We start from the raw sequence: 12201 nt of genomic DNA on the forward strand, positions 1-12201 counted from the left end.
GTACCATCACTGGTAAGGAATTTGAGTGTCTGTTCCAGCTCTCCAACAGCGTGAATGTGTGGATGGGATCATTTCTATCCAAGATGGCACACCTCTGCAAATTGCAAATCCAGTTAAGCAGCAGCTTGCGCCATTTCGGAAATGTTAGAATTATCAGCCGTCATTTCCCTACAGCCTGGCCATCCCGATCACCTGATCTTAATCCATGTGACTTCTGGCTGTGGGACTATTTGAAAGATGTTGTGTTCAGTGTTCCAATTGCAAACTTAGCTGCATTGATGGCACACATTCTGTTGAATTTTATCTGGTAAGTCAGATAATAATATGCCAACAGCCTTGATGCAGCGGTAACACCGGTTCCCATCAGATCATTGTAATAAGCACTGTCAGACTTCGTTAGCACTTGGGTGGGTGGGTGACCATCTGGTCTGCCGAGCACTGTTGGCAAGCAGGGTGCACTCAGCCTCATGAAGCACATTGAGAAGCTACTTGATTGAGAAGTACCGACCCTGGTCATGAAAACTGACAACAGCCAGGAGAGCAGTGTGCTGACCTCACACCCCATCATATCCACATACAATGATGTCTATAGGCTGAGGATGACATGGCAGTTGGTCAGTACCGTTAGGGTCTTCTGAGACCTGTTTGGCCAGAGTTTAGTTTTAGTTTAATTTTAGGCCATTAATACATATCAAGAAGAACAGAGGCCCTATGACACTTCCCTGTGGCATGGTGTTTTGGATCATCTCCATGTCTTAGTAGTATCTATTACTCCCCTCATCTGCTATTTCTACTTTTGGTATCTGTTTGTTAAGTAGGGTTTTATAAGATTGAATGTAGTGCCTCTCATCTCATGGCATTTTAGTTTTTCAAGAACAGTGTTGTGATTAACTAGGTTAAAAGTTTTTGTTAGTTTGCGGAATATTCCAATTATTGATTCCTCCCAGGAAAGTACTTGCAGTACATGTCCTCAGTTTCTTTTGTTGCTGAGGTAGTAGATTTATTTCTTTGGAATCCATGTTGGCCTCTGGTTACGATATTCTGTGACATGAAGAAGCTTATTAAGCTGTTAAAATATTAAATATTATGAAAAGGATAGTTGCTACCCACCATATAGTGGGGATGCTGAGTCTCAGGTAGGCACAACAAAAAGGCTGTCAGAAAATGAGCTTTCAGCCAACAAGGCCTTCATCAGAGATAGAACATACACATGCACACACTCATGCAAACATGACACACACATACATGACAGCAGTCTCTGGCTGCTGAGCAGCAGCGTATGATGGGAGACGGAACCTGGTGGTGGTGGCAGGGAGGAGGCTAGGGCGGCAAGGGGGAAGGATAGTAGAGTAGAGGTGGGGGATGGTAAACTGCTGCTTGAAGAAAGCTTACAGCAATGAGGTGGAGAGAGGGTAAGGCAGCTAGGTGCAGTTGGGAGGTAAGACAGAAGGTAGGGCAGAATTAGCAGAAAAGGAGAGAGGTAAAAAGACTGTGGGTGTGTTGGTGGAATAGAGGACTGTGTAGTGCTGGAATGGGAACAGGGCAGGGGCTAGAGGTTAAGGACAAAGACTAATGAAAATTAAGGGTTACAGGAGTGTAGAATATTCGTTTGTGAAAGGTAGTTCCAATGAATATTTCACATCATTGCCACAAGTATCAGTCTATAAATGACACTGACTATTCTAGTTCTGCTTTCAGGGTACATCCACCACTATAAATAACATCAAGACCAACACTGACAAATGACCCCATACCATCATGTGGAAATGTGAAAATATGAATGGAGTAATAATCTTCATTACCACAGCCACATATATAGAAACAATGAACGTGAAAACAGGTGAGAGAAAAACTAAGACATTTTGTCAGAAATCCAATAAGGAGTCAACAAGAATAGACCAACATTTTGTGGCTAATATGAGACAACAGCCACACACCATTCACATGCAACATCACCAGAGTAGCTCCACTGAATGCCCATCAGGTGCTTAGTCCATTTTATTGGTCCCAGTTTTAGTGTAAATGTCAGCCACATCATTTCAGATGGCTGGGATTAAGTTAATAACAGCAGTACTAACAGCAGTGCCCATAGTGTCGTAGCCAAATCTATTGTCTTCAGTGACAAAGATATAAATCAATGCCTGTTTATCAATGTATTGTACAAGCCAGCGTACCATAAAGATGACATGTTAAGCTGCAGACAGGCACAATTAAAAATTATACAAGCCAGTGAGGTGTCTTCAGAAATGTTATGCCATGTTTGTCTGAATAAAATATATTGGCACACATTCAGCATGGCTGCAAAGTGGTGTGAATAAAGACTTCATGAAAAAAATAACAGAAAACAATTTTGTCTTCCAAAGCACAGTGGTCACTGGAGGATGTAGGCTGTCTACATTGTTATTGTCCATTGGCCAGTGGAGCCCTGTGTCCAACTCGTCCTACAGAGGCTGCAATTGTTTACAATTTAGCAAGGCAAGTAAATATTAGGAGCACATGTTTAATACAATGCAGAATGTACTATATTACTAACATAGTGGATCATTTAGATTTGTCAGAGCAGATACAAAAGATGATTTTGTATGTGGGAGTGATTTTGTCAATGCAGTTGCTGTGCACCTGTCTCAGAGGGAAGCTGTGCTGAAATATCAGTGCAGAGCAAATATCAATGCAGCAGGAGGTCCAAAAAACATACTAGGCAGTTCTAATGCTCCTGTTCAGTGTGAGATATGAAGAAGGAAAAAACAGTGATCTCTGTTCAGTGCATTTGTAATGCTAGGTGAGCTTCATTAATCTGACCAAACTATATCAAAACTCCACGTTGTTATTATTTGTAAATGATGTCTCTGGCTTCCAAGTGTAGAGTGTGTGGTATGAATTCACAACCCTGATTAAGCTCCTTTGTGGTCAGAAACTCCTCTGAGATGTTATTTTGGTGCAGAGCTGGATCAGTTGTGGAGTGTTCAGATCAGTTTTGCAAAATATCCAGAACAGCCAAAGCTTCTTAACCCATTGGTATAGCATCTCTAGTCATGGTGTCAAGGGCCTTTTCAGGATCTCAGAACACAATAAATACAAGTGTACAATGACGTGATAAAAATGATGGGATAGTGGTAGGCACATATACAGATGGTGATTTTATCACATACTCAAGTTGTAAAAGGGAAGCACAGTGATTGAGTTGTCATTTGTACTCAGTTGATCCATGTGAAAAGGTTTCCGGCTTGGTTATGGCTGCACAATGGTTATTAACAAACTTTGAACACAGAATGGCAGTTGGAGCTAGATGCATGGGACTTTCAGAAATCATTAGGTAATTCAATATTCCGAGATCCATAGTGTCAAGAGCATGTGAAGAATACCAAATTTCAGCCATTACCTCTCACCACAGACAACTAAATGACTAACGGCCTTGATTTAATGACTGAGAGGAATGGCATTTGCATAGAGTTTTCAGTGCTAACAGACAAGTAACACTGCATAAAACAACCACAGAAATCTCTGTGGCATGTAAGGCAAACATATCCATTAGGATATTGTGATGAAATTTGGCGTTAATGAGCTATGGCAGCAAATGACCAGTGTGAGACCTTTTGCTAACAGCATGACATTGCCTGTGGCACCTCTCCTGGGTTTCTGACCATATCAGTTGAAGACTAGACTACTGGAAAACTGTGGCCTGGTCAGGTGAGTCCAGATTTTGGTTGGTAAGAGCCTCTGGTAGGTTTTGAGTATGAGTATGGTGTAGACCCCATGAGACCATGGACCCACCTTGTCAACAATGTACTGTGCAAGCTGGTGGTGGCTCCATAATGGTATGGGCTGTATTTATGTGGAATGTACTAGGTCCTGTGGTCTAACCAAACTTATCATTGACTGGGAATGGTTATGTTCTGCTACTTGGAGATCATTTATAGCCATTCATGGACTCCATGTTCCCAAAAAACAATGGAATTTTTATGGATGACAATGTGCCATGTTGCTGGGACATAATTGTTCATGATTCGTTTGAAGACCATTTAGGACAGTTTGAGTGAATGATTTGTCTACCTGATCACCCAATACACAAAATTCTGCCCCAGAAACACTTTCACAGTTATGGACAATTATAGAGGCAGCATGGCTCAATATTTCTGCAGGGGACTTGCAACAACTTTTTGAGTCTGTGACATGTTGAGATGCAGCACTACACTTGACAAAAGGAGGTCCAACACAGCATTAGAAGGTACCTCATGACTTTTGTCACCTGACTGTATGTTGTTTGTGCTGATATATCAAAGTAAATCTGGTGAGGGTCAGGATATATTTCCTCACAGACAACCTGAAACCTGTGCAGCAGAATTTTAAAAGCAGTCTTTCACAATAGCTCCCACAGGTGTTGCAGTCAATGATTAGGATGGCATTTTTCATGTCAGCTGATGCTGTTTGGCTTTCGATATTAAAAGGTCCGGAGTGACATTTCTGCTTACTTATTTTATCTTTAATTACAACTGCATAAAGGCAGTCAAATTGGCCAGTCGTGGCATGTAGCTCTGACATGTAATTCTCTCAATTTTATACTCCTACATATCTCAAATGTCCACCACTGTAGTGAATTTGACTTCGTTTCCTTCTTCCACACGTGTCTCACATTCTTTAACAGCAAACTTCACTTTGTAAATTGCAGTGGTTTTCAACATGTATGTGTTCTTCAGTCAATCACTTTTCATTTCTTTTGTTTGACCAGTAGCACTTCTCATCACCAAATACAGAATTTTAAAAAAAGTTAAAAAACAGAATACAGAGAAATGTAAAACTGAGAAGTCTTTAGTGACAATAACATCCTTTCAGTTGATTAGTAAACTCTCCCATACAGATTTTCAGCATCATTTTAATAGTTTTGGTCTGTGAGTCATTTTTTATAGTTTGTAAAGCAATATATTTTCAAATTAGTTTTATTTTATTATTCATAATTGTAACTGATATTATGTATTATTTGTTTCTTACGTTTGACAGGAGTTGTTGTAGCTTCAGGTCCTAATGTGTACATCTACAAGAATTTGCGACCTTACTTCAAATTTACTGTTCCATCACTTGATGTGAGCCCTATGGAGAAAGATCTTTGGTCACAGGTAAATTTAGATGTTGATTAACAATAAATTTTGGAGTTAGTGTTTGAAAATATTTTTATCGTGTAAAGGACAAATTATGAATAATGGGACAGAAGTTTCTCAGTTCGAATAATGTAAAATAAAATAATAATTAGATTCCAGCAGCAAACAATGTGTGAAAACATAGGATATTGGGACTGGCAGAGAACATAGTTGACAAGTCAGAAACAAAGGGAATGATGGACTGGTAACAGGTTTAGACAAGACACAGGATAGAAAAAGACAGAAAATAGGTGAAAAAGTAGCAGGTAGTAAATGAGAACTGTAAGAATGCAGTGACAACAAGAGAACTTACAATTATCCCTTCAAGGCTTATTTCTTATCTCTTCTTCCTGCTCATCTGTTTGCACTTCAGTTCCAACCACAGTGACCTAATCTAAAATGCACATCTCTGTATCCAACTAAAACCATCCACCAGCCCTTTCTGCATTTAGACCACGATAATCTCTTTGTTTGTCACAGCTCATGCATTTCATGTTCAACTTTTTCCACTGCTGAACTTTAGTACTTACATAAAATGCTATAACTGGTTGTCCTTTGTTTACTGCCACATGGTATCACCAACTGATATCATTACAGATTTTAGGAACAGTTTGAATGTCTCTTTAGACAGTTTCCAAAATCTTTGCCTTCATCTTCCCCTTGTCTCACTCCAGGTTCCCACTCAGTTACCCCAACAAGCTCCTTTCTCTGCTGCAAACTTACCCTCTTACCTCTCATCTTGTCCCTTGGACCAAAGCCTTCTGAAGGCTGTCTCAAGAACCAGTGGTAGTATCATGTCATGAAGCTGCTTGTGAAGGTCATATCACTCTGTGAATTATTTGTACCATTTAATGACCAGCATCCACCTTTAATCAAATTACTCTATTCAAGGAATTGCTTTCTTTTTGCTCATAGTCTACCTTCAAAATTTCACCTGGCAACCTTCCTGATATTAAAACTCACACTGAATCATCCCTTTAACACTTTCACCCACAACCGTTACCATTTCCATAGGCCACTCTTACAAAAAAATCCAGGAATTTCTCACATTCATTATGCACTCCCAACAGAGTATAACCTCAACTTTTGCCAAATTTAAGGCTCTCGACTTTAGAACTTAGTTGAAATTTCATATTTCTCTGATCTGCATTGTTATGTACAGTTTGATCTCCCTGTAACTCATTATTCTTGCAGACCACAGATTTAGTGCTGTGGTTCTTGATAAATGGCACTGTCACCATGGTTCATAGAGTCTCACAAAAGCTCCATATTACTGCACATCTGAATCCAATAAGCTTCAGTTTCTACCTGAATTGTGCTGTAAAATCATTTACTTTCTTTAAACATACAAATATAAGAATTCTGGCCAGTGTATATTTCCTTGCTTTGAAACACCCACTGAATGAGTTTGTGATGAATGATCCACATCTCAAAATGCTTGCATAAGGCTTCATATGAAGATTTAACATTATCTGTACTGTTGAAATTTGTTCACATCCAGTTCCCACTAATACTTTTCTGTCATTGATGTTACATCTCCCAATGCTCATTTTAAAAATTAAGTCTCTCCTCATATTAAATTGTTCTACATGCTTTAATAACTGCCCCATTTCTGAGAAGCAGGCCTACACACAAGATAAAATAGATATAGCCATGGAACCAATTGGTCTCCTTCTTATTTCATTCTTTTCTCTGGTCACTAGCAATATTTCTAGGTTCCGACACATTACAAAATTTCAACCATCTAGATGCACAGTGTTACAGAATATTGTCTGCCATATAGCCATCCATTAATAATTAACGTGGCAATACCTGCATCTTCATTCATACTCTGCAGATAACTGTGAAGTGCATGGCACAGAGGGTACTTAGCTTTGTACCACTTGTTAGGGTTTTTTTCTGTTCTAGTTGTGTATGGATTTGGGAAGAATAACTGTTATAAATGCCACTGAGCACACTGTAGTTCTTCTGAACTTGTCTTTATGATCCCTACAGGAGCAGTACTTAGTGGACAAAAGTATAGTTCTTGACTCTTCACTTAATAATGGTTCTTTAAATTTGTAAGTAAGCCTTCTTTCGATATTTTCCATCTTCAAATGCCTGTCATTTCAGGCTTTTTATCATTTTTGTGCTGCTCTCTTGTAAGTCACACAAACCTGTGACCATTTGTGAAGTCCTTCATTGAATATGTTCAGTATACCCTGTTAGTCCTGTCTGGTATGCACCCCACACACTTCAGTAATATTCTGAGTTGGGAAACTCAAGTGTTCTGTAAGCAATCTGCTTTGTAGACTAATTGCATTTACCAGTACCTTGCCTATGAACTCAAGTCTCCCACTTACTTTTCTGAAGGTAGTTCATGTGACATTTGGATTCGATATCCATACAAATTGTTACACACAGATATTTGAATTGTCTTATGGTACCACTTTTCTGCATGTTGTGAAGTGTACATTTTTACATTTCTGTACATTTGAAGCAAATTTCCAATATTTTCACCAAGTTGAAATCTTGTCAAGACCCATGTGGATATTAGTAATTCATTGTAACAGTCATGACAGGGTTCGAATCCTGCCTTGGGCATGGATGTGTGTGATGTCCTTAGGTTAGTTAGGTTTAAGTAGTTCTAAGTTCTAGGGGACTTATGACCACAGCAGTTCAGTCCCATAGTGCTCAGAGCCATTTGAACCATTTTTGAAGTCATGACAGGAGGTGCTTCAGCCATTCACCCCTCATCTCTCCCCTCCCCCATCCCCTCACATACACACAAAAATGAAAATGCACACATGTAGATGTGCAAAGGTCTCACTACTCCCTTCAGGTTTCAAAGTTACGACAATTTGATTCAAGAGCCACAATCTAGAGGATCTGGGTTCATGTCCCCATCTTGCCATACCGATTAAGGTCTCCTGTAATGAGCTACACCGTAGCCACTACACAGTATCCAGTCTTGTAATCCCACTGTGCGTATAACTGGATGGTACAATACTATCAATATGCCTCACTACAGCTATGTCTGGTGGTATCACTGAGAACAGGGGCAACATGGCGTCTCCAGCTGGCAGGCCACATAAGGACACCAGCCAACACATTTTAGGACATGTGTCCTTCAGCCTAGTCTTACTTCTGGCTGAATTGAATGTGTTCATCACCACAGCCAAATGGAGTATTGACAGTGTGCACTCCATTCATCTGTTTGTATTACATGTGGGCCTGCTTGGGATCTGAGAGCAGTAATATTCATCTACTGCCATTAACTTTTACTTTTGCAGACTGTGATGCAGTTTGGCTAAGTGATTACTTTATGCTTCACTTATGAGTGGTTTTCACTGCCATATTTAAAGGTATGCTGCTGCTGATTGATTTCCTTTGCAGTCCTGTACAATTCAGTATTTTGCAGCTGTGACTTATTAAACTGATATTTTGGTAATTTTCACATCTGTCAACACCTGCTTTCTTTGGGATTGGAATTATTATATTCTTCTTGAAGTCTGGGGGTATTTCATCTGTCTCATACATCTTGCTCACCAGGTGGTAGAGTTTTGTCATGGCTGGCTCTCCCAAGGCCATCAGTAGTTCTAATGGAATGTTGTCTACTCCCGGGGCCTTGTTTTGACTCAGGTCTTTCAGTGCTCTGTCAGACTCTTCATGCAGTATCGTATCTCCCATTTCGTCTTCATCTACATCCTCTTCCATTTCCATAATATTGTCCTAAGTACATTGCCCTTGTATAGACCCTCTATATACTCCTTCCACCTTTCTGCTTTCCCTTCTTTGCTTAGAACTGGGTTTCCATCTGAGCTCTTGATATTCATACAAGTGGTTCTCTTTTCTCCAAAGGTCTCTCTAATTTTCCTGTAGGCAGTATCTATCTTACCCCTAGTGAGATAAGCCTCTACATCCTTACATTTGTCCTCTAGCTGTTGTGACAGTGCCACGAGATTTAAAAGTGCCGCTACGTCAGTACGCGAACACGGCGATAGAGGCCGAGCGCGCGAGCGCCACCTGGCTATGAATGGCGCCGGCCGCATGTCACGGCATGGCAGTCGAATGACAGATACGGAGTTAGTAGCCTGTAACCCGCTATTGTTTCTACTTTTGTATATCCAAGCAATTTATTAGTGATTAAAGGTTATAACACTTTTTGGTGATGAGGTCGGATATTTTTTTTCCTGCGTTGTGGAATTGTGTGTTCGTGTCAGGGCAGACATGGAACAGCTTCTGCAAGCGCTCATTGAACAACAAACACAGCTGACGGCTGCTATTCAGGTGTTGTCGACGTCGCTTACTCATCGTCTGTCTTCCTCTTCTCCGCCTCCGTTCCCTCCTTACAATGAGGCCACGTTTGCGGCAACACTTCTTGGCTTTCGGCGTTGTCGATGCTCCTATGTGTAAGTCATTATTTCTATCTTGGACTTCCCCATGGATCTATCAGCTGCTATCTCAGTTAGCCCCTCTGCGGGAATCTGCCTCTCTGTCCTTCCAGAAAATGTGTGATTTATTGTCTACCTATTACCAAAAAAACACCCACGTCATGGCCGCCCGTGTGGCCTTCTACTGGTGTTGTAAACAGCCCCATCAATCTTACCGGGCTTGGGCGGTGGAACTACACGGTCTAAGTAGGAAATGTCAGTTTGTCACGGACACTCATCATGAGTCTTATGCTGATTCAATGGTTCGGGACACTATTCTACGGCTTGCTCCTGATAAAGAAGTTCGGCAACGTGCCTTACAACTGCCAAACCCGTCGTTGTCGGAAGTTCTCAGCATCGCTCAATCTTTTGAAGTGTCTCACGCTGCTGGTGCGCAAATAGACGCGTGGTGTGATGTAGGCGCCGTACAGACCACTTTCGACGCGGACAATTTGCCTGTTTCCCAGGGGAACGACGATGTGGCGGCGGTTCACTCGCGTCAACAACATCGCGTTGGGCCGCCACGCTCGCAGCGAAAACAGCAACCACAGAAGCAGGTTCGTTCCGCACTTCCTTCTTGTCCATGTTGTTTCGTACAGCATGACAGGGCCGCGTGTCCAAAACGTTGGGTCACATGTAATTCATGTAGGAAAAAAGGCCACATTGCTTCTGTGTGTCAGTCCCCTAAAGTTCCTGTCGATGAGGACGAGGCATCGGACATGGATGTTAACTTTGTGCTTTCTCAAACAAATATGTTGTTTCTTACTGTTCGTGTTCTGGATAAAGACATTTGCATGCAAGTGGACACTGGCACATCGATGGTTCACAGAGTCAGATGCCTTTCTCAGGTCAATCAGTAGGGCACCAAGAGATGATTTTGCTTCAGAGTCACTGATATTGTTGAAACAATATTTTCAACAGCTTTCAATGTAGATGAATTTTCCCTGAAACCATACTGAGTGTTTGTCATTGTAGGTGAAATGTATACAAAATTATTGAAACATGCAGTGTTTTACTAAGAGAAATATGACAGTAGTTATCAACACATGACTTGTCCCCTTTATATGTAGAGAGACAACTACTGCTATCTTTAAGCAGGTTGGAAAAGAACAACTCATAAAAATCCAATTTATAAGCTGTAGTATAATGACCACAATCTTTTTAATAACAAAACTTAATAGACCGTACAAGTCTTCTGATTTGCTTCTTGCTGAATTTTGCTATAGCTACTACAACAACAGTGACAGCAATTTCAGCCCACCCACTTGAATGTATGTGATGCAGATTTGTTGTGCAATATGAATACCCTTTCTGTTTTTAAAACTGCCGCTACGTCAGTACGTGAACACGGCGATAGAGGTGCTCCGCAACTCAGCTGAGCGCGGGAGCGCCACCTAGCTATGAACGGCGCCGGCCGCATGTCACGAGATGGCAGTCGAATGACAGATGCGGAGTTAGTAGCATGTAACCCACTATTGTTTCTACTTTTGTATATCCCCGCAATTTATTAGTGATTAAAGGTTATAACACTTTTTGGCAACAAGGTCGGATAATTTTTTCCTGCGTTATGGAATTGTGTGTTCATGTCGGGACAGACATGGAACAGCTTATGCAAGTGCTCATTGAACAACAAACACAGCTGACGGCTGCTATTCTTGCACAACAAACACAGCTGACGGCTGCTATTCAGGAGTTGTCGACATCGCTTACTCATCATCTGTCTTCCTCTTCTCCGCCTCCATTCCCTCCTTACGACGAGGCCGCTGAAGACTGGGAGGATTATGAGAAGCGTTTGCAGTAACACTTCTTGGCTTTCGGCGTTGTCGACGCTCCTATGTGTAAGTCGTTATTTCTATCTTGGATTTCCCCACGGATCTATCAGCTGCTATCTCAGTTAGCCCCTCTGTGGGAACCTGCCTCTCTGTCCTTCCAAGAAATGTGTGACTTATTGTCTACCTATTACCGAAAAAACACCCACGTTGTTGCCGCCCGCGTGGCGTTCTACCGGTGTCGTAAGCAGCCCCATCAATCTTACCGAACTTGGGCGGAGGAACTACACGGTCTGAATCGGAAATGTCAGTTTGTCACGGACACTCATCATGAGTCTTATGCTGATTTGATGGTTAGGGATGCTATTCTACGGCTTGCCCCTGATAAAGAAGTTCGGCAACGTGCCTTACAACTGCCAAACCTGTCGTTGTCGGAAGTTCTAAGCATCGCTCAATCTTTTCCTTCTTGTCCACGTTGTTTCGTACAGCATGACAGGGCCGCGTGTCCAAAATGTTGGGCCACATGTAATTCATGTAGGAAAAAAGGCCACATTGCTTCTGTGTGTCAGTCCCCTAAAGTTCCTGTCGACGAGGACGAGGCATCGGACATGGATGTTAACTGTGTGCTTTCTCAAACAAATAAGTTGTTTGTTACTGTTCATGTTCTGAATAAAGACATTCACATGCAAGTGGACACTGGCTCTGCAGTAACTCTCATTAATTCTCGCGCGTATTTGGAGTTGGGCTCCCCTCCCTTGTCTCCAGTTATGCAAAATCTACGGACTTATAATAAGCAGAAAATTCCTATCGTTGGCCAGTTTGATGCTTCCACTGTCTACAAGACTGTTGTTAGGCCCCTCACGTTTTATGTGGTGGATCATGCGGGCA

At 41.5% G+C, this 12201-nt stretch overlaps 1 protein-coding gene across 1 annotated transcript in view; it reads left to right on the forward strand.

Moving 5' to 3' along the window:
• The window catches only part of LOC126474998 (Bardet-Biedl syndrome 1 protein homolog), a 142545-nt gene that overhangs the window by 42413 nt on the left and 87931 nt on the right, over window positions 1–12201 (forward strand). The window contains exon 4 of the mRNA XM_050102537.1: window positions 4996–5111. Coding sequence (XP_049958494.1) covers window positions 4996–5111 — 116 coding nt within the window. The remainder of the gene's footprint in view (window positions 1–4995; window positions 5112–12201) is intronic.

Source organism: Schistocerca serialis, chromosome 4 (genome assembly GCF_023864345.2).
Source record: "Schistocerca serialis cubense isolate TAMUIC-IGC-003099 chromosome 4, iqSchSeri2.2, whole genome shotgun sequence".
Classification (NCBI taxonomy): domain Eukaryota; kingdom Metazoa; phylum Arthropoda; class Insecta; order Orthoptera; family Acrididae; genus Schistocerca; species Schistocerca serialis.